At 39.9% G+C, this 25,270-nt stretch overlaps 2 protein-coding genes across 9 annotated transcripts; both read right to left on the reverse strand.

Annotated features, from left to right (window-relative positions):
- Positions 1-2,477: 2,477 nt before the first annotated feature.
- On the reverse strand, positions 2,478-11,506 carry LOC112576828. Of its 4 annotated transcripts, none has more exons than XM_025259592.1 (9): positions 10,836-11,506; positions 10,468-10,597; positions 9,106-9,232; positions 8,300-8,552; positions 7,229-7,356; positions 6,822-7,009; positions 5,709-6,340; positions 5,182-5,353; positions 2,478-4,100 (listed from the first exon to the last, which is right to left on the reverse strand). In XM_025259592.1, exons 1-9 carry the CDS (start codon positions 11,466-11,468, stop codon positions 3,973-3,975), a joined length of 2,391 nt encoding a protein of 796 aa, XP_025115377.1. In that variant the 5' UTR covers positions 11,469-11,506; the 3' UTR covers positions 2,478-3,972. The 4 variants fall into 4 exon arrangements, with proteins under 4 accessions (XP_025115377.1, XP_025115380.1, XP_025115379.1 ...); XM_025259595.1 differs by lacking the exon at positions 2,478-4,100 and adding an exon at positions 4,109-4,674 and having other exon boundaries at positions 5,222-5,353; XM_025259594.1 differs by lacking the exon at positions 2,478-4,100 and adding an exon at positions 4,109-4,674.
- A 28-nt stretch (positions 11,507-11,534) lies between these two features.
- On the reverse strand, positions 11,535-24,513 carry LOC112576827. Of its 5 annotated transcripts, XM_025259588.1 has the most exons (19): positions 24,390-24,513; positions 23,933-24,024; positions 23,501-23,578; positions 22,763-22,892; positions 22,324-22,587; positions 21,540-21,751; positions 20,771-21,158; positions 18,828-19,124; positions 18,369-18,555; positions 17,769-17,898; positions 17,311-17,535; positions 16,924-16,986; positions 16,188-16,253; positions 15,587-15,830; positions 15,195-15,296; positions 14,460-14,649; positions 13,923-14,107; positions 13,056-13,173; positions 11,535-12,821 (listed from the first exon to the last, which is right to left on the reverse strand). In XM_025259588.1, exons 1-19 carry the CDS (start codon positions 24,430-24,432, stop codon positions 11,570-11,572), a joined length of 4,266 nt encoding a protein of 1,421 aa, XP_025115373.1. In that variant the 5' UTR covers positions 24,433-24,513; the 3' UTR covers positions 11,535-11,569. The 5 variants fall into 5 exon arrangements, 4 of the variants coding, with proteins under 4 accessions (XP_025115373.1, XP_025115374.1, XP_025115376.1 ...); XR_003101921.1 differs by lacking the exon at positions 11,535-12,821 and having other exon boundaries at positions 13,923-14,096; XM_025259591.1 differs by lacking the exons at positions 11,535-12,821; positions 13,056-13,173 and adding an exon at positions 13,420-13,635.
- Between the last annotated feature and the right edge of the window lie 757 nt (positions 24,514-25,270).

The following is a 25,270-nucleotide window of genomic DNA, read 5'->3' on the forward strand; positions in this document are numbered from 1 at the left end:
TGATGCGCATGTCTCTCGTCCAAAGGGTAGGAATGTCAAAGAATGCTGCGGGCAATCCTTTGTGGTACCTGGCATTCCATTCCAACCTGGTTCCGACTACTCATCGTTTCTTCACCTTGTTGCACTCTGTCTGCGTTCTTGGACTATCAAGTACCCGACAGCTACCCGATATAACAGAGACAAAGCACAGACAGATGCTGACCAGGGGACGGCACTCACACTGCTCTGTTCAACTTGTTTGCACGTGCCAACATCAGTTCTTATGCTCAGCTTTATTTTGTTATTATTTGCTAGTCAGACCTGATTTACGGCGATACAGTGTAAGCCATCGTTTTAAATGAGAAAAACAGAAACTGGAAAATCCCAAATATCTCCGAGTAACAGGACAGCTATCCTGAGCTTATCCACGAGCTGCGATCGTCTGAAATCGCGATTATCACACAGCAGGCACCTTGTGAAGACCATGCTCCAGTAGCTTCACGTGCAAGCCTCGCTTTCTTGTCTCCACAAAGACAGTAGGGGAGATAAGCGGAGGCCAGGTTGCAGAGTTTGGATGTGGCGGGCAGGTTTAATCGCGATTCCTTTCCATTCCATTTGCTGCAATGTTCACAGAGTCTGCATGTCAAGTGCAGGGCGTAGCAGTTCTCACCAAAAACTCCTAGCGAGACACAGAGCCCCCTGGTGTCAGAGTTACACCACGTTTGTCTGGAAGACAGTTCAGTAAAAGTGAGATAACTCCTCCTAAATAAAGGAACAACTGTCAGAATGTACCCGCAAGCTCAACTTTTTTTTTTTTTTTTTTTTTTTTTTGCTTACCTGTCTTTTCTGCCAAGTTTGTGTGAGTATCGTCAGGAACGTATCCTGCGCTGATATACTACAACTCCCTGTGGTCTACGGACTGTGGCCGTTGACATCACCTACTCGTCCTGCCACTTTTTAAAAACATATCTTTGGGGTTTAAGGCTACACAAGGACATACTTGAGAGGTCAACAACAGTGTAAGTAAATTATTCCTGCAGCGTGGTTGTTAGTTCCCATGTACACCACATCCTGCTGGGTTCAAACACTCTGTGGTGTCTGCTCTTTGTTTTGCCAAGCTTCTGTGTACATCTCGAGTACATACAGGCTGGTCAGTTCAACCTCAACATGGCTGCGAAAAAAATGTCTTCTGACGAGAAGACACAAGGAGAGAGGTAAATATTTTACCAACTATTTCTCTCTCTCTCTTGGAATGTTACCTCACAGTTATTATATCAGTCTCCTGTAAACTTGACCGCATTTAATTCTTCGCGAGGTTAGTTGATGTTAGATGATGGCGGATGGCACGAACACTGGAGCAGACTGACAGATGTTTGCTTTTTGAACAGATACCTTACACAAGGTGAAGGACGGTGGAAAAATAACATAATCTACCGTGTGGAAACTGCACCTGCACAACATGCAATGTGTATGGGTATATCATGGAGGACGGGAGACAAACATGCGAAAACAGGAAGCTTAAAGGTAATCAGGTCACAGAGGCGCGCGCAAGTACATGTACACGCACACCTCCGCGTGCCATAAACACACTAATATTTGCATACAGGAACATTAGTGTGTGTGTGTGTGCGTGCACGGGTACAAGTGTCTGTATGTATGTGTGTACTGTCATGTACATCTGACATTAAAATTGGGCAATAAAAAATTAAAATAAATGATTACAAAACTTTATACCCTTAACTACCAGTATAGGTAAGTGGTCATAACCAAAAATATCCTAACCAAAGTTGAAGAATAGGTAGACCACGGTATTCGTGGTATTTGCTTCAGTTGAGAATCTAACCAAGCAGAAATGTTGAGGATGGTGTGCCAGGAAAATGCGAGGAGACAATCCTGACTGACTGGTGAGTTCAGGGTGTCACGTCCCCTGCTCTTGCCTTACAGAGAAAGGCGCCGAGCGCTGCAAACACTCAACAGGAAGTGACGTCGACACCGTAGCTGGTAACGTGACTCGCGGAGAATTTTTCTGGCCTCTCCCTCGTCAGGTATCAATAACTTGCTGTTAGCCCGCAGTTCGGCGCGGCGCCTTTGACGAACGAGTTCTCGGAGTTCAAACATGTGCAAACAATTGCATGCATGGAAGCCTGGCTCAAGGAAAATATACACAGAGAGCTGCTGGGGTTTCCCATAATTAGCAAGTTCATTCCATTGCAATCAACAAGAGGAATATTTACACTTGCTTTATTTTGTTGGTTTACTTCAGTCAATATCTGAACTGTGGGGAAAATGTAGTGTTACTACTGAGTTGGAAATAAATTCAATAACCCTGAAAAAAAAATTAAACTCTTGCTTAAGACAATTTGGTCAAGTATGCTGGGCAGGGAAAAACCCTTTCCGCAGTCATGAGACTTTTTCTTTGGTTTAAGAAAGAGAGAAATACGATAAAGACGATAGAAGTTGAATGCAGAAGACTATGATTTGTTTCTGGCATAAAGAGTAAGAGAACAGCTCACAAACAAGCACACAAATTGTGACAGAAATATCTCCCGCAAAAAAATTCAGGTTAATGAAAACATTCGTGTGCTGCTTGGTTTGGTTGTTTAAGAATAAATCACATTTCAATATTCATTCCATCTGTATTCTTGCGGCAAATGGCGATTATGATGGAGGGGATGGCATTGAGAAAGACCACCTGTTCATGGGCTCCGCTAACAAAACCATTCTGTTCCCCCTCTGCTTAAACTTGATAACCCCGGAGGTCACGGCTATTTCCCGTCAAGTTCACGTTGTGACGAGCTTCTCTCCATGTAGTAGTCGCAGTGGCCAGGGTGCTGGGGGCCATCTGCTCGCTAGTCTTACCTTCGAGCTCAGTAAATGTTTTCGCTAACCGTCGGCACGTGGGCGTGTCTGGTGCAGGCGCGTTCTTGTACGTGTGCATACGGATGCTTGGGGGATGTGTGTGTGTGTTTGTGTGTGGGGAGGGGAAGAGGGACCGTGTGTGTGTGTGTGCTCGCCATTAGAACACCCCATCAAGGATTATTCGTCACGCTCTCTTGAAGTTACTTCGGAAAAGTTTATTCACCCAGCATCTATTTTTGCAGCGATGAAGCGATAACATGTCAAAACAAGCACCCCTGCCCACACCCACACCCTCACCCACACCCACACACACCTTAGTAGTTTTGCAAAATAACACTTGCAGATCATCTCACACAGATCATCGCTCCCCACCCTTGTGCTCTCTTTTTGTCGTCATCGTCGTAGTAAATAAGAATGAGGAATGAAGATGCACAGCGGATAGAGACAAGAAAAAAAAAGAGAACTCAGTCTAAAAAAGACAGACGAAGAGCTGATTATCTCTGATGAATGCTTTGATGACGAGCGAACTTCACTGTGCCTGCTGACACCTGCACCAACACATGCGTGAGCACAATCAGGCTTTCTCTCTTACACTCACACTTTGCGATAAATATTATCTACGAAAATATGTTTATATATATATAAAACTGAGTGATCTAAAATGAAAATGATATCATGTTTAAATAAAAATAAGAAAGAAGTAAAAAGGAAGGTAGGAGAGCTCTACAAAAGCGAAATCCAACTACATGAAAGAATTAAGAGCCACAAAATGTAAAGGTAACATTTCTCCCTGTATTACTCCAATACAGAACCTATGAATATCTACATCTTATCTCTGGTAAACGTTTGACAACAGCTTCACTTCATTTGCTTGTCCACTTTAATTGTTGTCTATTTGATATATAAATAAGCTTACATCAATACTGAAACATTCTGAAATTTCGTTCATGGCTGATGGGTTCATTTCTCTTTATAAGGTTTAGAAAACAGACTATTCAACTGCTGGCTGTAGAGAACAACAGAACGTTCCAGAAGACACGGGACGAGCAGCTCACGTGGCCTGTGTACACCACGTGACAGAAACTACTGATGTCCGACCTTGAGACTGTCTGGAGGCCCTGGATTGGCTGGATATCAGACGGCATCACCCTGACAGGAAGATGAATCACGGACCGTTAATCCCCAGGTGAAGCTGGATGCTGATCCTCCCTCCACGAAGAGCTCAACTCGAGGAGTGCGTGCGCATCGTGTACTTAATGAACCTGGCAAAACAAACACTTCGGGTAGCTGTAGTCAGTGCGGGTGGATAAGATTCATCGTAATTAACACCTCAACATCTCTTAGAAGTGGTTTTCAATAAATTAAATAATGAAAACAGCTCACCTGTTCGGAAGTCGCCAAGGTGGAGAATCAATATTAAATATTGAAGCAAAACTTGAGAATGGACTGATTCCGCGAAATATTAATAAGAAAAGAAGAAATGTATTGCCATCCACACAGAGCATTGAGGATGTTGTAAGGCAGCAACAGTCTCTTCTGTTCGCCTCCATCTTAACACTCACTAAGACCGTAGTCAGTATTATAAAGACCAGAAACTTAGTAAATTCCAAAAAAATATCTTTATTTTGTGATTCGCCAATGCGCTAGCTGTAATGCTAAACCTGACCAGAATGGTAATTACTGTTTATATGACTTTATTGTGTTTATATTACTTTGTGGTTATGAAGATAAATAATATATTCATTTTAATATTTAATTTGAGCCTCTTTCTTTTCTACGTTTCAGAAGCAGTATAAACTTCTGTGAAAAAGTAGCCTGTTGTTGTCATTCCTGTACCTGTAAAATCAAATTCGTTCAGTTTAGACAATTAAATAATATCAGATTTTGCCAATGTCAAAAACACACTTGAAAAGAATGATAGTTAAACATACTTCAAAGAGCGCAGGGGATAGAATGAGTAAACATCAAAACATATTATGTCAGGATTAAAACAAAATTGCTTCATCTTGTTGTTTGTAAACAGTCTGTATCAGTCTGTAGCGGTGGTGCAGCAACAAAATATAGAGAAAGGAAAGAAAATTTCCGAGATATTCCCTTTTTCAACTAGCTTCCCGTTTTCTCTAAACATTTTACATTTTCTACATTTTTTTTTTTTTTTTGTCTACGATCTGTTCTGGTTTTGTCATCATCAACTTGTGGATCGACATGCAACTGCATCTGCATTCATTTAATTGGATTGTCTGTGGCTCTCTGATAAAAAGAAAGGTAGACGGACGATTACAGGTGTACAAAGCGACAGTAAAATACCTGAAACAGCTTGCTCTTCTTCGTGCACAAGAATACCTTTGCGACTCTCAAACAGTAGGATGATCAGTCTGCTGACCTGCTCCACGAAATAGTCATTGAAGGAGCGGCTGCCGGGCCCCCACAAACTCTGGCTGCCCTTCACCCGAAGACAACCATCTGGTCTTGGACGACTGGGACTCAGCAAAGTGGGACTCAACAACCGGGACACCTGAGCCACACAAAGACATGCATGATTGTCAGTCACAGGTATAGTATCAGACAACTGTAGCCAGAGTACTCCAGGTCAAACTTTAAAGAATAAAAAATTGATGATCGTACTGGGAATATATATATACCTACACCTACGGATTGTAACTTAAAAAGAATATGTTAACAGGGAGCGCCTGGTCTTAAAATTATCTAAACAATCCCGACGAAGTATGTATTGAAGAAAACTTGTCCTTTTGCGCACACACACACACATTCATTCAGAGAGAGCTACCCCTATACCAACTAATAAACACATACTTTGTCTGAATGTTAGCTGAGTCAAGAAAACAATGGCATTAAACACTTTAACCCACCTCACGTTGACCGACGCCAAATCTTGAATGTTTCATGGAACAATATTGTTGCATGGCTTGTTGTTGTTTTCCTTTCTGTAGTTTATGTGTAAGACATGTTCTAGTGCCTTCATGGTCACGAGACGCTCTTCGTTTTGCAAGTCCATTTTTCCCACCCTCAGTTGCTTGAGAATATTTTTGTTTTTGAAGTAATGACTCTGTGTCATCTTGGCAATCTTCTCGTCCATAGCAAATTTTTGTCTGCTTGTTGTCACTTTCTTTTCTTCCTTTTAATTTCTTCTCTAGATTCTGTTCTCTCTCCTTTGTAATGGGCAACTCTAATTCTCTCTCTGCAGAGAAGCTGTTGCACGTATTTTTCGTCCCTTGCTTTCTCTCACCACAGGTCAAGGGGTTCCTACATCTGGAGCTTCGTGTTGAAGCTGCCTCGGAGACGATGGACAATTTAGATGAACTTTTCATGTTATTGTTTTTCATTGTTTTTGCTACGTGCAAGTTCTGATTACAGTTTTTAGCTCCCTTGTCCTTTTGGTTGGTCGGATGTTTAGTTTTTTCTTCATGGTCCTTGAATGTTTCGGGGTAGACAACACGGGTGCCGTTGCGAATGTCAAACGTCAGCAGGCAACCTACAAAATCTGAAATGTAAAAAGGATTTTTTTATTATTAAAGTTCATATCTGAAAACAAAACAACTTCCTTTGCGACATCTATTAATGTCTTGTCAATCCACTCAGACGAGAAAGCATCACAGGATGCTAGTAGTCTCCCCATTGTGGTTAGCTGACCTCACTCTAATGTATTAGTTATTCGCCATGGTAACATCCTCGTTGTCCTTTTTCAACATTTTAATAGTAGAAAAATGTTTGTGCAATCATTTACTGACATGCACAGACGGACATGCTTGTACGCGTCAAACTCACACACACACCCTAATATGCATAATACACACATGCACACCGTGCGCACGTCCACGCACACACATACATGTACAGCATAAAAAGGAGAGAAATATGAAGAAGGGATATTGACCGATTAATAATTGTATGGACGAATGGACGGACTGAAGGATGGATAGATGGAGGGTGGAATAACTGGTAAGAAAGGAGAAAGGATTCACCTTTCACGTCCTTTTTGTTCACTGGACATAAACTGAAGTCGGAAAGCCGTATGTGAAGGTAGTCCGCTGATGGTTCCTCTGGATGAAGAAAGTCCCCAATGATGGGATTCTTGTAGACTTTCAGAAGCTGTGCAACTTTTTCTTGTCTTTCAGATGCATCAGTATGTGAAAGCCATTCTTCTGAAAAGCTTTAAGCAGATTTGCATATATGCATTTTCGATTCGGCCTATCTAATAAAGTTGTTTTCAATGTACCCAAAAAAATTAACACGGATTGACCGAGCCATGCGATAGAAATGGTAGAAAAACACATTTAGAGTTATTTAACAATAGTCAACACACAAGAACATTTCTAAGTCCAGAAATACTCTTTCTTTTCATATATTGTATAGGCTGATAAATACTCACTCTTTCCACATGTTGTACAGAAGGGGCAAGAGACGAATACAGATGTCGTGGAAAAGGTCAGGAGTCACTCCGTTGGATGCGAGGTTTGATATTATTTGTGAGGCATTCTTGTCCGTGCAACAGTTCACCTAAAATAAACAACACGACTGAGACCGGAATAATAATAACAACAACAACAACAATTATCACCTTCTATAACGCCTTTCTCCAGCGTCCTCCGGAAGGAAAGCGTTCCACATACACACAGCAGCGCCCTCACACTATCAAACGAAACTTCATGAGCACACACGTGCATACACATTGCACAGAAAATACAAATGAACTTAATTTATATTGCGCTTTACTTACCATCAAAAGCAGGCTGAAATCGTTCTACAAAGGACGATTTCACTGGATTTTTTCGACTTTTATAAACATCGGTAACCGAAATAGTGTTAAACAGTGCTCATAAAGTGAGAAACGAATCATTTATTTATTTATTTTGCATTGCTCTCGTGCACTGCAGTCGTAACTAAATATAAGTTTTAAACGTTTTGACGGCCACCACAGCCTTGAGTACACCTTTAAGTACTGTTCAAGGAACTTCTCAGGGGTTAGTCAGTGGAAACAGTTATTTGAAACGGAAGTCGACATATATTTTCTGCTTTCTTCCAACATCAAGGGACTTTTCTCCGAGACCGCTACATAAGGCAAAGGGCAAAGACTTGGGAGAAAATCGGAACAATGAAGGGAGAAAACTCGGACGCAACGGGCCAGTCAGCAACAACGGACAGTCGGGACAATCAGCTCTTGTGAAAACTCCTACAACCACGTGATCAGAACTAGGGTCATCACACAAAAGGCAGAATTCAAAGACAAGGCTTGCAGGGCTAGTCGCTCTTCTCATAGTGTATTTACCTGCACTCGTCCTTCTGTCGCTCTCAGTAATGTTTTTACATATACCGATATCTTAAAATTTTAAACAGAAGAAGTTACTAGTGGATGAAAGTTGCATTTCAAAAGTAAAAAGATTGCTTTCCCAACTCTGTGTTTGACTAGTCGTGCTGTGCTGTGAGGCTAGGTAGAACTTACCTGAATCACTGGGTCGCAAACAGATTTAAAGAAACATTCAACAATGGCACGTGCTCGCATGCCTAGGATTGGGTTGTCGTTCTCGATTTTAGCCAATATATCCCTCCTTGAGTTCTGGATTGGCCTGTCTCCTGCGGCTGGAGTAAGTTGGTCTGCAATGTCCATTTTCTCGAATTGATTGCTGTCCTCGATTTCCTCGTCTTTCTCGACGCTGAGGTAGTAGTTGACGTGAGAGTTAATTTGTTCCTTGTACCTGCATCGAAAACCATTTTTTCTCAATGCTTTCATTAAAGTAATTAATACTGGTATAATTTTTGTGTTTAAAGTTTTCATAAATTAATTTGTTTATACTATTGAGCAAGAAGAGTTCATAAGATTTTGAAGTATGACAGTTGTCTGGCAATTGCTGTAACGAATGTGAAAAGGTTGAGGAAATCCTCCTGTGAGCTCCTATCATCTTCTTTTCTTTTTCTTCCATCTTGTCCAATAAGCTATAAACTTGTCACTGTATTTCAGGTAAAGCATTTATAGGGCAGTCACCACATTGTATGTCTCTGGGCATCTGAAGGTGCTAAGAATTTCAGCTTACCCTTACCTTTGACCACCTGCAAGACGCATGAAGGCCATGGGTCATCCGTACAGTACGAGAACAAAGAGCTTTGTTAGCACACCCCAGCCTTCCGCCGTGTTTTCAAATTGTTGTGGCCAACCCAACCTTTATAAGGGATGGGGCTGGGAAGATTAAAGGCTAATGGTGAAGAGCTGTTGGCAAGTTAGTCACATCAACTCTAGACAGCCTCCCTTACCTGTTGGCTTCCACCCAAAAGCGGAGGTCCGTAGGCAGATTGTTGACTTCGATCAACAGGTTTCGGAGGGCCTGGCGTGTGTACACTGTGCGCTCGAAGCCCTCAACATCAAGAACTTTAAATGACTCTGCAATATTTAAAAATCACACTGGGAAAACTGTTAATTTTTGTACCAGACGGGCTAACAGTTCCATCAAAACAAGACTAAATAATTTTATTGAAATTTTAAATCATATGACGAAATTCAAAGGCTCTCTCTTTCTCTCTCTTTGTTTCTCACCCACTCACTCACAGATTTTTTAATACATGAAAAAATACAAGAGAAAAAGACTGTTCAATAGAATATTCCACAGAGCATCGCATGGTTTGATCCGTTTTTTTTACATAAAAAATTGAAAAATATCTTAAAATTTATCTTAGAGGTTTTGCAGAGGATTTTGTAAAGTTAATTATTGCTTTAATTATTGTCAGTTAACTTAAACTTGATCAGAAACTACAATATGGGCACCCACATATAACTTGAATGACAGATGTTATCTCAGTTGTAAAAAGCCTCATGCAGAGAAAAGTGAATCAGTCAGAAAGGCAGACTAAGTTAGGACATCGCAAATCTTCAAAGATTCTGAGCAGCGGAACCAGGTTATTTTCTACTGAGTACCTGGTTAATTCGTTGATATTCTTTCGCAGAATCATTTTTAAACCCAGAACTACACAAAAAATCTTGTTTGAAGTTCAGGTCTGGTCTGACCATGTGACCCCACACGACACATTCCTTGTGAAGGACTGTCCCTCAAGGTACTTTAGAGGGCGGTCAAAGCCGCAATGGCCAGAAAAAAATTGGCTTAGGAATGTGAAGAAGTGAACTGTCGTCCTGTGCAGGACGAACTCTCTATCGCTCAAGAAAGGCGTGAGGAGTGAGCCTAGGGAGCTGCCGGGTATATCCATGTGTCACCAATACCAGTCATAGGATGAATGAATGAAATGATAACGGATGAAATAATCTATAAGTATATGTGAAACACCACGAGGTCGTTAATAAAACACCAGAAAGGTGTTTGCTGTTCAAAATCTATGCACTTAGTGACACTTTTTTCTTTGATTCCAAATGGTCACGGGTAGGCGTGGTGTCTCAGACAGGTTTTAGCACGATGGTTAATAACCGAACAAACAGCCCAACGCCGGAACAGAAAATATTCGAGCCGACGATCGAAATGTCCGAGCATGGAGCGGTTCGAATGCCGAGGTACCAGGGTACTTCTTCAAATTACGTTTGAGAAATATGTGTGTGCCTGTTATGAGTATAACATATGAAGTGCAGTGAAACGAAATGAATGTGTCACAATATTATTTCAGTATACATACTGTCTTTCCTCATCTTCGACTTCTGAAGTTCTTGTTTGAGATATATTTCAAACAGTTGTCTCTCATCTGGTATGCGGAGGGAACGCGTGAACTTCAGAAGGCAGTGGGTGACTTTCCTCCATAAGATCCGCTAAAGAATCGAGAACACAGAAATGACTTGGCAACCAATCTGACACTTGGGGTTGTTGTAACCTAAAGTTGAGTCGTCGTAATGCAGGAAAAAAAACCTCTTTACATTCAACTGACTTCTCTACACGATTAGTCACAAGTCTAATAAAAAGTAAAGCTGTTATCTAACTTGGAAAGCTCACACAAAATGATGAAAACATCAAACATCATAAAAAGTTTAATATATAAATGGAACTGACCGTTGGACTCTCTTTGACGGTTTTCGTTATGGAAGTCCTTTTCAAAGGTATTGTAGTTGCACTGGACACCGGCTTCTCCATCTCCTCCATCTCCTCCATCTCCTCCATCTGTCCTTCCGTGTCTTGATCTTCTGATCCGTCCTCCTCTTCGTCAGATGCCTCCACCTTCAAGCTAGCTAGTGAGAAATTAGAGTCTTCCAGTTTTTCCTCAACTTCAGTGCATTTTTCAACAATAGGTGCCGGCTTATCCTGTGGCACAGCTCTAGTTTTAACAATTGGTTTCTTTGGGATAGCCCTGACCAGTTCTTTCTTTCGGACTTGAGGAATGTTGGATAGCGTGGTAGGGACCAGAGATTTATATTTCGTTCCACGATTTCTTTCTTGTGACAGTTGTCCTCTATCTCCAAGTATGTACTCTGCAAATTCGTCGTCACTTCCTAATTCTTCCTCCTTTGGTGAGCCTTCCAACTCCCTGTTTTCCTTCCTGAGATTTATACTTCCTCTTTCTTTGCCTTTTATCGCACGCGGGAAACTTCTTTTCTCTTTATACTCACTGTGCTCACCCTCAAGTTCTTCGTTTTCATTCCTAAGTAGGTATGTTTTGTCTTTCTTTTCCGTTGGTAACTTTCCCATATTCTTCCCTTGCTGTAAACGCTTTGGAGGTTTTTCTTTTCTTTCTTCGTTTTCTGGTTTACTTTCATCTTCACTCTCTTCTTCGTCCTCGTAATAAGCTTTTATTCTTTTTTTTTAGGAGATCTTATTATCATTTGTTGAAACATTTTTTTTAGCTTTAATCTGTTCTTTTCATTAGGTTCACTTAATCTTTTTCTAAGGTATTTCCCGAAGATATCTTTTTTATCGTCTGACTGGATGCGGGAAGTTTTTCTTTTTTTCTGTCGCTGTAAAAGCATTTTTGATTTTTCCTTTCCTTCTTCATGTTCACTTTCTGCCTCGCTTTCTTCTTCACTTTCTGTGTCACTCTCGTCTTCTCTTTCTGTGTCACTCTCGTCTTCACTTTCTGTGTCACTCTCGTCTTCACTTTCTGTGTCACTCTCTTCTTCACTGTCTGCCTCGCTCTCTTCGTCACTTTCTTCTATACTACCTTCTTTGCTGTCTTCTTTGGCTTCATCGGAGTCTTTTGTTTGTTTTATTTTAAGACATTTGTTTACCTCTTTTTTAAATTTCTCTTTAACTTTTAATTTTTCTTTCGTATATGTTACCGTTAATATAAGTTTCTTAATGTATTTCCTGAACAAAACTTTATTATCCTTTGAACGGGTGCGGGACTTTCCCCTTTGTTTCTGTCGCTGTGAAATACTTTGATATTTTTCTTGTCTTTCTTCGTTTTCTTGTTCGCTTTCATATTCAATCTTTTCATCCTCACTCTCTTCTTCTTCGCATTCTTCACTCTTTTCTTTACTGCGTTCTTTGCTGTCGTCTTTGGCCTCATTAGAGCCTTGTGTTTGTTGCATTTGAAGCCATTCGTTGATTGCTTGTTTAAATTTCTCTTGAGCCTTTAATTTTTCTTCTTTAGTTTTTACCCTTAATAGTTGCTCAAAGCATTTCCTGAGCATTTCGTTTTCATTAAAGCTTGACGGGATGCGGGACTTTCCCCCTTTTTTCTGTCGCTGTGAAATACTTCGAGATTTTTCTTTTCTTTTTTCGTATTCTCCTTTGCTTTTATATTCATCCTCTTCTTTGCTTTCTGCCCTGTCTTCTTCACTCTGTTCTTCACTTTTTTCCTGCTCGTCTGTTTGACTTTCTATGATCTCTTCTCCGTCCTTTAAAGAATCCATTCTCATTTTATTTTTCAGAGATTGTCCTACTATTCGCTTACATCTCGCTTTGACAATTAATTTGTCTTTCTCTTTCGCTTCTCCTAAACTTTCCTCAAGATATTTCCTTAACCAATCCTCCTTTTTGTCATCTGACTGGATGGAAAACTGTACTTTCTTTGTGTACATCTCATGTATATATGTCTGAAACCTAGAAAAAAAGGATAACATTTTTAACAGATAAAACAAGCGGGTTTGTGAGTGGACAGTCTTAGTCCACATGTAGCCACTAATCAACAGAGGACAGCAGGCAGGTCGCCACAAAACACTATGTCAAGGCTGAGAAAGCAGGAAATGCGAATAATGTTATGAATTTCCAAGTGACATTTGGAGGAAGAAGGTTCCCTACTTCTGGCTTAAGTCATGCCAAATATTTTTGTCTCACCATTTATCTTGTATCTGCTTCTCCAAAGCTAACTGAGCTTTAATCAAAGCTGGGAGGTCTCCTTTTTTAATGCCCGACACGCTTAAGCCCATCTGTTTGATTAAGTTTGCAACCTCACCTACGAAATGAAAACATTCAGCATGAATAACCTCAATTACCAAGAGTAAAACAGACGATAAAATAAATGTAACTGAATAAGCTTTACCCGAATTATCCTGATCAACGCAGTATTTGTGAAAATGTAGATACAAGCTTCTGAATGGACCTACACGTGGAGTGAAGTATACTTTCTACAAAATTACTTGTGCTACTGCAACTTCTCAGCAAGTTAGCCTGCTACAATCTCCTTGAACCATTTATGTCCGCTTATCCTGACAATAATTTGACAGAGATGATGGTACTATGAGGGGTGAATGATTTACTACCTACAGGCGACAGGAACCACATCTCACCACTATAAACTTTATGTGTGTTGGATGCATTTGACAATGATATCCTTCTCTAGCGCCTTCTTAGAAGTTTTGGCCTCTCTGGCATTGTTTGAACTGGATCCATTCCTACGGGACTGATCGCACTCAGTCTGTGATAGACAGGCACCACATCTTTGTCTGCTATTGGAAGTCAGGTGTGGTTCAGTTCTCGAACCTATTTTATTCACATCCATAAATGTAGTTCCGGAATCCGCCACATTGGTCTGTAGTATCACATGAATGCTGTTGATACAGGTCTGGTCACGCTTCTATCTACTGAACTCAATCGCCATAAAGATGCTAACAACTAATCTTAACTAGAAAAAAAATCCTGAAAATTGGTGAAAATCAACACAGACGAGATGGATCAGAAAGGCAAGAAAAAGAACAGCCATACCACCGGCTTTGAAGTGGTACTCTACAATTTTCTGTACAATCATGTCCCGGTCACTGGAATTTTCAACTCTCCGAGCGTCTTGTACATCTTCGCAGAATGAGAGGATTTGTGCCTGGTCTTTACCTCGTAAATACTTCTTGAAGGCTTGGAACTGCGTCTCGTCCGCCAGAATGTCTGAAAATGTTCTAAAGAAGCAAATGTTAGCAGAAGAATCAGGTTCATCTGTCATTTATTTGCGGAATGGCATAGTCTGTTTTCAAAATGTTAGAAAACAGAAACCACATTGCACCAATCATTTCAATAACGAGGGAGTGTATGTGTGTATGAGAAAGAGAGAGAGCGCGAGCGAGAAATAGTTAAAATTTATGGTGAGTATACTATAAAGAAAAACAAAACGCAGACTGACAAAGATTTCTATGGCTATTATATTTATGCTCAGTGCATGCTATTATGAATGTATACAACATGGAGAGCGACAGACACAGAGGTGTGTTATTACAAGTGAAAACAAAGGCAAAGAAGCAAGAATGAAAGTACCTTGGCTTTGGGGGTAATACAAACGATGAGCTTTCTCTATTTTGTCTTATCTGTAGAAGCTGGCGCACATTTACAGTTGTACTAAGCCTGCTGAAAGTGGTCCGAAGAGGAACATTTTGGGGCAAAGAGGATTGTTTTAGCCACGTCGTGCTAAAAGTCCGCCTTTCGGGTCGAAGGATGGTTAGATAATCTGGACAGAGAGAGTGCAAGGTGTACTTGTGTACCGACATGCATTTCTTCTTTTTTTTTTAAAGCTGTCGTATATAGCCAACATTGCACAATCGAGATCTACTACTACACTATAACTCACTACCACGACACTGTACTTCACTACTATTGTACTGTACTTCACTACTATTGTACTGTAGTTCACTACTATTGTACTGTAGTTCACTACTATTGTACTTTAGTTCACTACTATTGTACTGTAGTTTACTACTACTACGCTGTTTGCATCTGTCCGTTTAATTTTGACGGTGGGTTCGTTTCTTATAAAGTTGTTTTTTTGCTTAGTAAAATTTCATTTCGCCTTTATTTCACATTTAACTTTCCACTCAACATTTATGTACAGTTTAAACTTTATTCTAGACAGTTTTAACCTGCGTATTTTGAAAATTCCTGTTTAATGAGTCACTCGTTAGGCTGCTTAGTTTTTTTTTATTGATTGTATTAAATTAAGAATTGTAATTTATGAACAGTAAAAAGTAATGTATCACAAAGGTCTACAACACTTACTGGTTTTGACAGGAGAAGGGCAATGAATGTGCAAGCTACCATAGTCAGACCGCACAATTCTTGCCAAAGAAGCCACATCACAGACCTGTGCGTCTGGTAGGTCTGCCGTACAGGACACGTGAACACATAGTATGCAAATAATATCCTATTATCTTTGATTGAAGCGTTCGAAAACGAAGACTGTATATATATTTATTATTATAGCAGTGAGTCTGGTATACTACGTCTACGACACATAAATCAACCTTAAATATTCACCTTTTGAGGAAACAGAAGACGCGTCCTTCGCATCATATAATCATGAAACAGAACTTAAAGTAAGATAAAATGTTGAACCACCTTTACCAGTCGTTCTGCTTACTTAAGTAAAAATCATTGCTCATCAACAGTACCTTCTCGCAGGACGATAAGAAACTGAAAGGCCAGCAAGCGATGCTGTTCGCCCAGGACACCCACAACGCCGTTATACTTGGTGCCACGAGAATCCGTGGGTCGCAGACATTCCATGTCTCCATCTGGATCGTGTTTGGGATCCTCTCTCCAGGGATCTGAGAGACAGCGGCGATTAGCAAACGCTCCTTGCGAAGCCGCCTCGGTTCCCCGCTTCAGCAAAGAATTAAAGACTTTCGGAAGACCCTAGGGAAATACAAGCTTTGACAGTACTTCTCTGTGTGTAATGAATCCTTAAGATTTGTAAACTTTGGCAAATTGGATTCAAAATATCTTGAATTCTGCACTGACAGCATTAAGGTCGTTGGACAGATTAGCTTTACAAATAATTAGAGAGTACGCAATTTTTTTCATCCCTTTCTGACGACATTGTCCTCTTAAATTTCTGGCATTTGTTGAAGAATCACAATGATATTTAAAATAATATCATTATATAATTAGGTACTGCATGATATCCCTGGACCCTGGTCTTTGACCTTAACATTACAATTGCACAGTCCTATGCTATACTTTGTAGCTCAGATAAGGAACAACAAAACTTACCGATTCTATTACAACTTTGTCTTTTGGACCCTGCTTTGGCTTGACCTCGAAGGTTCCGGAATCGATCTGTTTTGGTATTTTTGTTTTTGAGAAAATATGTGATATCGATTGTCTTTTTGTTTTGTTTCAAACAATGGAAACTATTACCTTCATAATTCTGAGAGTTTACAAATCTTATGGACAGAAGACATTATTGTTAATACGGACCCAACTGAAACGGATGTTTTAACAATTAAGACCTCTTCTTCTATAGAATTCTGAGGGTCTACAGTTTTTATTAATAGAAGCACAACTGAAGCTGATGTTTCATTCCAAAAATTCTTATTACTTGGTGTCAATGGTAATGAAATTTGTTTTAAAATGTTATAGATTGCAATAAGCCCTTAAATATTTCTTACATTATTGCAACATTTATCGGTACATATTACGGGAAAAACTGTTGCATTCTCAACAGGCAACATACATAAATTACCTGTCTATAAATGTAATAGTCAAAGAATTATTGTCTCATTAACTAAAACAGAGTTCTCATCTGTGTTGATCACAATCTTTTTACGATAGACACATTGGTATGATTGAGTGACCGATAACTTGTTTTCAACTGAGATGCAAAGCCTTCAAGATGAGAGGCTTTTAAATTATTGGTAAGGCAAATGCATTCTAAATGGCGAATTAAATTAAAATATAGGAAACCTAAACCTACAATATCAAACTTCATGTTCACTCCTTAACTGACCGCGTGCTTTCGAAAATCTTGTCTGTCGTTGAGGATGAACTGCATCATGGGGATACCGAGAACCTGCCAAACAAACCATAAAGAAAGCTTTGTCAGGAAGGACTACAATATTTCTTCTAGTCTCCAACAAATAAAGAAACTTATTACTAATTTTCTCTACCTTGCGAGGAAGCACGTGAAAAAGTAAGAAAGCATATTTATGTGTGTCTACAAAACTTTTCTGAAGTAGGGAAGTAAGGATACATTTCAAACCAATTAAAAAAGTATTGTTTTTGCGCTAAAAATATATAACTGTGTACCAATCCATACCTTAGAACTCTGACAGCCCTTTCATAATTCTAGTAACCATGACTACAAAGTACAGAGGCTAGTTTAGTTGTGACTTACATTGGACACGACATCCAAAGTTGAGTTGATGAGGGGTGACCATCTGGCTGCCTTCATGTCCTCCAGAATATTAATTCGAATTCTATATTGTAAGATCTTAGCGTCAAGACCACTGCCCATAAAAAATCTGTTGACCATATAAAGAATGTGCTGTGTTCGCAAGCTAGCGATGGGAGGACCATACTTAGTATTCATGGTGTTTCCCATTCGATACAGGTCGTGGAGCTGCACAGTAACAAAAGCTCTTAGATGAAGGTTAAGGTGAGTTATATGATTAATTTTTATATGTCATTTCGCACATTTTGATCACTAAACACGGTCTCCACTAGTCAAAATATCAAGAACAGTAATAAGATTTTTACAACAATAACAATACATAGTTTTAAACAGAAGTGCCGGGCATAGAAACAATATCATTGTGACAACAGCAGAAAAGATTTCAAAAAGAAGGCGATGACCTGCTGATATCGGCGCATAGCTGACCAGAAGTCAAAGTAGCTGAGATGCAGCCGCGGGTCCTGACCACGCAGGTAAGAACGGAACGGACTGCCGGCCAAGTCGTCGCAAGCCAGCAGGCACAGGGTTCGTCTGCACACATTGCTTCCTTTGCATTTGCCCCAAAACTGCATAATATCAATATTTTGTCAACATGTCAACAAAATGTCAACATAATATCAACATTTTCTCAACATAATGTCAACATATATCCACATTTTGTCACTCCTAAAATGGAAGTTACACCTGCTGCAAGACGTTTGATGTATTTCAACAAATACACTTTTCTTTCATTTATTGATCTATAATGTTACTGTCATATCGCTGCAGATAAACAGAAATATGTAAATGTGGTGTATTAACAATGACGAATGTATTTAAAATTTATAATAAAGAAGAATATCGGCTTATTTGAAGAAGAATTATTTGTGTCTTACAGATAACATTGACTTTGACCTTAGTCGTCCGAAACAGTAATTTTCTATTGATTCCTCCATGTCTGTCCCTCAAACAATAAAGACCTTCTTGTAAAAACAGAACTCAGGTGTGTCTACACGCTCTACCTGTCAGTCACTGGCTTCTCTTGGTCCAGGTGTCGATAGCCGAAGAGGTAATGCCGCAGCAGCTGGTTGAGGTAAAGCATGGGTTCGGGCTTGAAGCTCATCTCCTTCAGCGCCAGAATCGTCAGGTTCAACCTCAACCTTCTGTCGTCGTCTTCCAGCTCGTCTGACACCTTGGACTTGCCGCTTGCTGTTGTTAATTCAATACACATACAAGCCTTCTATCTACACCTCGGATAGTCACAAAAATTTTAATCATTTCTTACGCTTTGTCATGCTCTTGGTCTTACAAAGCGATCTATATGAAATATTTTGCACTAAACAAATGGAACTGATAATAAATGTATTGTTTAATGAGATATTTGTGTCACATTCAAACATGTAGGATACTCAGTATTAACACAAAAGATGTAGCCTTTCACTATATCAATATTGATAAAACATGTCATGTACTCAACATACTGCCACGGGTGTCCTCTCTGGTAGCTGTTGTACCCTCCAAACTTTCTCTTGGCAAGCTTGAGGAAGCCGGTTCCAAACGGCGGGCAGCGCTGGGCAAGGGGACTGGTTTGGAGTCCTTGCTCTTGTCATCATCCTCATCATCATATACCGGCTGGTTGGAGTCGTCTCCAGTGTCCAGTAATTCTCCGATAGCACACACCTCTGCCAGCTCCTCGTCGCTGGTGTCATCGTGATGCCGAGAGACTTCTACTTGTACTTTATCGTCTCTAAGCAAAGAGACTGCAGACGAAGTTTCTCCTGTGAAATATTTTACGAAAGGAAACCAATCGGTCAAGGGAATCCGACGAGCATGTCGTTTGACTGTATCGCACAATGATGGAGAAGAAAGGGGAGAAATTAAGACAGATGTTACACATGCTATTTAAAGCGGGTTACCCTATTAAATTCTCATTTTATAGCGATATCTCTTTGAAGCTTTTGCTTTTGTTGCAAGCGTTTTCTTGGAAAGACATCAGAGAAAGTGGGGAATATGTTTTTTGTTGTTGTTGAATCCTTTGTTGCTGCTAAGTAGTTCCATAATTTCTGCCTATAGTCACATGACTAAAGTTTATATATGTGCGCTTAGCTCAGTGGTGGTTATGTCCAAGCAGTCTTGCTAATCAAATCCCAGTGTCTTGCGTGGCAGTAAAGTAAAGGTAAAGAGACATTTAGAAGAATAGGTTCAGAAACACGTTCCTAAAACTTCAAGAAACCAGTCATAGAAGTGACCAAAAATATGGTGTATATATTTATGAGTGCTGATGCTGTGTCCATAGCAATTATATATTAAATTTCTGAAACATAAAATCCAAGAATCTTACATCATCAGAGCAGGAATCAGAAAGGTTTTTTTTTTGTTTTTTGTTTGTTTTTTTTTTGCATAATTATGTACATGTATAATGCAAAGCAAGAATACCCAACATGCACTTGGGTTGATGTCACGAAAATATTTGCGGATAAATGTTGCCTTTTACTCACTTCTGCGACTGTCACTGGTTAGTCCTGTTTAAACTGAATTTATTTGTAGAGAAATAATCACTTACTACTTGATAGCAGTGGAGTGTGCATTTATGAGCTTGATGTAAGTCAGTGAATATAGAACCATGGCTGATATGATATATTGTTTGAAGACGACAAGACAGGGTGGGGTGGGGTCAGTGTTTTACTCCAAGCCAGCAGCCAAGGCTGTGTCATGGCAAGGCAGCCAGCCCTGTAAACAGGTGCCGCACGTGAACCCCGGACAGCCAACCCTCACTGTCTTGGTGACAGGCGCTAACCGTTGTAGTTTGTATGCTACCAAGTGTGATTAATCACATACAACTGACCTCCTGCCAACATTCGGACATGCAAAGTTGGCAGAAGCCAAAGGAAGACCTTAGAGTATGAGCAAGTGACAGACTTAGTAGCTCTGACCAGTCTCAACTCGGACAGTGCTTGTTCATATCGGAGCTGTGACAGTTCAATACTTACAAGAGGGACCGTCTTGCTCACGACCACAACAATCAGCCTTTTTCACAACTGTGATAGTGTAATCTGATACTGTCTGATTAACCCCGACATAAGCACATCTAGTGAGTGCTTCTTCCTCAAGACTGATACGATTGGCGAGCCTACCATCGATATGCTAAGCGGGTTATAGCTTATCGTCTGACATTTAAAGAACATATTTTTTTAATAAATTCTGACATTATATCTTCGGTTCTGACATTTTAGCAGCACAGAAAGTAGTAGGTCTTTGTATGTCACTACAACTCATTTCATGATTGCAGAATGCCACTTGCTAAGGAAATCTGCTCAAAGTCTCAAATAAAATATTGAGCTTAATGTTCTGAAATAATTCCAACTTACAGCTTACTGCAGTCCGATAAGGTCAACATGTAAATAAAAAAAATTAACTTGTCTACCTTTATCTGAGGGTAAATTCAAAAGATCTGCAGACTTAGGTTGCCCACACTCCTCCACAGGGGTTAAGGTCGTCTGTCGCTCTGATGACAAGAATGAGGAGCACAGTCGTGACAAGAGCTTCTGGTCACTTGATTCCACGCAGTGAACGCTATCGAAGGAGCTTCCCCCGGTCTTACCACGCGTTAAAGATGAAGACGCTGACGACAATGTCGATGAAGAAGATGAGATTAAGGAAAAGATCCACTCATCACTCTCAAACTGGGCACCACCATGTTTCGGTATTAAATCTTGACCGTCTTGGATGCTAAACAGTGCGCACCTTCCGATAAGAATTTTCAGTTCACTCGAGGACAGAATGATGTCTCCTCCTGGAACCCTGAACAGTTCCTGAAATTTCCCTGTTCCTATTTTAAAAACAGTTTAACTTCTAAGTAAGTAACCATGTTACTTTCCTTTATAAGCCATTTCTCAAAATCTTGCGCAATAGAAGAGCAATTTTATCCGTTTTTCTTTAGCTTTTTAACGCCCTTGTGTATGTGTTGGCCTGCCATTCATTTACCAGCTCTTTTTTAAAACTAAGTAAAATTTTAACGTTATAAAAAAGTCGTGTTTATCTATATTCAGAACACTATTTTTTATCATTATTGCGATAAACACTAAATACATTATGCATGGATTTATTTTAAATGTAACTTAATTTTGAAACAAGTTTTCTTACCCTTCCAATGTCTACAGTGTTTCTGTCATCTCTTGGTTTTCACATCTTACCTTTAGTATCGTAAAGGGCTGGGTGGAGAGCACGTGCATGACGTAACAAGGAGCCCAGTAAGCGCGCAAGGCTTCCAGAAGCACTCGATGCACCAGTCCCAAGGCCTTAGGTGACGAGAGGTCGACTTCGCATGAGGGCACATAGTGATCAGTCGTAAGTCGCGCTGACAACTCCGTTTCAGAATGTGGCACCACAGGAAAAGACAGGAGCTCTTTAAAATAAACAAAAGAAAGGAAGACTGCAAGGAGGGTAGAACCCACAAAATCACATAAATAAATATTTAGATATTGTTAACATGCAAAAAGACAAGCGGAACACTAAATTATTATACAAAAGTAAAAAGTCAAAAAGAAAAAAAAAGTTTAAAAAAAAGACAAATTAAATCATATTTTGTTTTTGTGTTCTCACCAAAAATTAGGCAAGGAGAACAAATGATAATAGCCAAATATTTTCCTGTAATCAGCACATTGCATTTTTAATTTCAAATTACGAAGGAATAATCAAGGATTTGTACAGTTTAAACATTTGGAAAGCTTGAGTCAACACGCATGCACAGCGAGTTCCACTTTAAGAGGAGTTGCTTTGAAAGTGACAGAGTTTGCTGAAATCTTAGTATCTTTGTTGGTGTGGATGCTGTGACGGGACGTACGTGATACCATCCTAGGAACACTTCACAATACAGGCACATCGCCAGGCCTGTCAGATGTCAACACATGTTCAGCAAGCTAACATAACAACACGGTGGTTGATAATTAATTAGCCCTGACTACAACATTTTTTTACCCACGGCCACTACTTTGCACAGCCTGTTGGACAGCTTGTGAAACGCCGTAGCATGGAGATAGCACTGCTGGATCTCGTGGAATATCTCGCGTCGTTTCGTCAAGTTGCGCGTCTGTCGGAATCGTTGCACATGTAGCCAGCACCCAAAAACTTTCGAGCCGGAGGAGTTCCGGAGGTGCTCACGGAACAGGTACATGCCAGCCACGCTACCCAGCAGGTTGTTTGCAAACACCTGCAGTACATGATGGGTCCGCCTACTGCGAGCTGCACCAAGAAATTCATCGCAATAGATCACGTGGTCTTTACGTCATGCTCTGAATTGTATTCATACATCTCCACAACCACAGACGCACATCAGTCCACTGAGCATATCCATGCCTTATTAAAGTACACTAAACTGTACTAAACCACACCAAACACAGCCAGTGTCAACAATTACCAGAATCATAGAACCGCAGCTCAAAGTCGAGGTTTTGCAGTTTATGGCACAGCTGATATTCCAGAAAGAGGTGTGTCTTTGTAAACAGGTGAAACCTGCGCGCAGCTATCCATGCTACTATCCTGTCATGCTTCGCAAACAACAATAACATCAGAGATTTGTATTTAATTAGAAATATGCATTAGAAAATTAGAAACAGTCTTGTCTGTGCAGATATTTCAATACTTATATTAGCTTCAATACTTATATTAACCCTGACTATATGGTCAGATTCAATATTTTACATATTTTCTCTCCCTCGTCAATCATTGTAGAGTGTCTTTTTTATTGTAATATTGCTTTCTCGTCTTCTTCTTGGCAATAGGCCTGGCATAAATTCATCAAGCAATCGATCTCTTTCACCTCACACACTCTCTCTTTGAATAAGCAAAAGAAAATGGTTATGCTAGGTATTCACTACCTTCCATCGTTACCACAATACATTTGCATACAGTGCTTAATCTTATATAAAAAAACGAGTGAGGAAGGTAGGGTGAGAGGGACGAGACATTGAATGCTCTTGACTCATAATCATTATGACATGGAGGAGATGCAAACATGTTTGCAGTACAAAACAGCACGTCTGTAGCAATCTGTAGTCAAATGTACATTTTAATAGAATTTGATCTTAAGTTTATGGTCATCAGGCTAGACTACTTAAGAGGGGAAGGAAGGAGAGAGAGAAAGAAACTAACTCACATTCACTTCTGTGAAAACTGGAGGGTCAAATATAAAGTGTCCATCGTGCAGCTTGAGCAGCATTCTTTGACCAAACACCTGGACATTGTTCATGAACTACATCATTTCGAGTCAGGTTGTTTTCTACGTTAGCAGATACCTTTAAATATTTAAATAACTAGTAACCCTCTTCAAATGACATTCTTCTTTTGAAAACAACGAAAGAATAATTTTAAATTTAAAACAGTTTTGGACACAACTGCTCCCATTCGTACAACCAATGTGCATTCTATCTGTATTCTAAAGTAACACATTGAGTAAGATAGATGATGTATTAGCACGTGAAAACACACACACACACACACACACACACACACACACACACACACAAGCTAGAGAGATAGAGCAAAATCATGAACTGACTCCCAATATTAGATAAAGTTGTATGGTTACCGGCAAGTTGAGAAAAACATTGAAGTAGTCCACAAACAAGCGATCGTGGAGATGCTTGGCTAGAAACTCCTCCGTCTTTCTCAACCTCTCCTCTGAAGCAGACGACAATAAAGTACAGAATTTTTCAACATAGTTGTTTAGTTAGATTTTGTTTTCATCTTAAATTCATGTTCCATATCATAGTGAAAATTCAATATATTAGTTTAAAATGTATTAACTTATCTTGTTTATGCTATTTTACTGCACACATCTACAAGAACTGTTGTGAAGGCGCAAGCAGACGACTGCTTGAAAAGAAAAAGTAGTTCCTCGACCAAAGATGTGAGGTAGATTCTGTCAGTTCTTTAATTAAAAGATGAAGTCATCCATACATACACACACACGCGCGCGCACACACACACACAGATGTCAAGTTTCAAAAATGGCGACGAAATAGTTGGAAGAATGTCTACATTACCTCTCTCACTTGCTTTGCTCAGAAGCTCGCCAACACCGGACATGGTCCAGTGCAAGCTTTGTGCACAACAAGAGCGAACACCTAAACATCTGACGACGGGAGGAAGTGAAATAAATGTCTAACAACTGACGTCACAAACACAAATGACGTGCATACTACGTAAAAAAACCAATATATAGTTCATGGATACAAACATCAGGGGCTAAAGGTCAACTTTCTAGTTTCAAGCAGTGAGAAGGATTTATTTTATTTGTGAACTTGTAACGCGCAGTATCACGACCAAGATGAGTCTCAGTCTAATAATATTATAAATATCATTGGCTTTTTCAGACTTATATCCTCTGTCTGTAAAAAATGTTTCATTAATAAAACATCAAAAGAAGTTAACGTAGTAGTATTGCATCGAGGAGAACGACAAAAATTCCGCATGATCTAAAACAAAACAACTAAATTATGAGCAAATGTCTCCCACAGTGATAATCATGCCATTACAATTATAAGACATTCGATTGAGACACATAAATATATCTCAAGCCCTAAAGGCCAACTAGGGATTTATTAACGATGGTCCCCACAGTCATCCGTGCCGTACTGTCCAAAACATCAAGGCTCAATATGTCATAACAGTGGTTAGTCATTAAAAATGAATGGGGCATCGATGAGATAAAAGTGGTGCGAAGCTGACTTTTCTATGTCGGCTGTCAAACTAACCGAGCAATGGTCACCGACAGTCAAAGAAAGAAAAAGTAAAGGTCGTCCTGTGACTAAAGAGTCGAAGATGAGTAAGTTCCTAACTTATCTCAGTGTCTACCTTTGTGTCTCTGTAATGCCATCGCTTCCCCACTGTCTACCCGATCCACATCTGGCTCAGTTGGAGACAG

The sequence above is a fragment of the Pomacea canaliculata genome, linkage group LG12 (assembly GCF_003073045.1).
Source record: "Pomacea canaliculata isolate SZHN2017 linkage group LG12, ASM307304v1, whole genome shotgun sequence".
In the NCBI taxonomy this organism is placed as follows: Eukaryota; Metazoa; Mollusca; class Gastropoda; order Architaenioglossa; family Ampullariidae; genus Pomacea; species Pomacea canaliculata.

Coding starts and splice junctions, on each gene's coding strand:
- LOC112576828 (XM_025259592.1), bottom strand. CDS start 11,468: ATGGGAAAGTTACCAACGGAAAAGAAAGACAAAACATACCTACTTAGG. Junction 7,357..8,299: donor TTTGCGACCCAGTGATTCAG/GTAAGTTCTACC, acceptor TGTTTATTTTAG/GTGAACTGTTGCACGGACAA. Junction 4,101..5,181: donor ACTGTTTGAGAGTCGCAAAG/GTATTCTTGTGC, acceptor TTGTTTTGCCAG/GTTCATTAAGTACACGATGC.
- LOC112576827 (XM_025259588.1), bottom strand. CDS start 24,432: ATGTCCGGTGTTGGCGAGCTTCTGAGCAAAGCAAGTGAGAGAG. Junction 17,899..18,368: donor GAGAAGCCAGTGACTGACAG/GTAGAGCGTGTA, acceptor CAATGTGTGCAG/ACGAACCCTGTGCCTGCTGG. Junction 12,822..13,055: donor AAGCAGATACAAGATAAATG/GTGAGACAAAAA, acceptor CTTTTTTTCTAG/GTTTCAGACATATATACATG.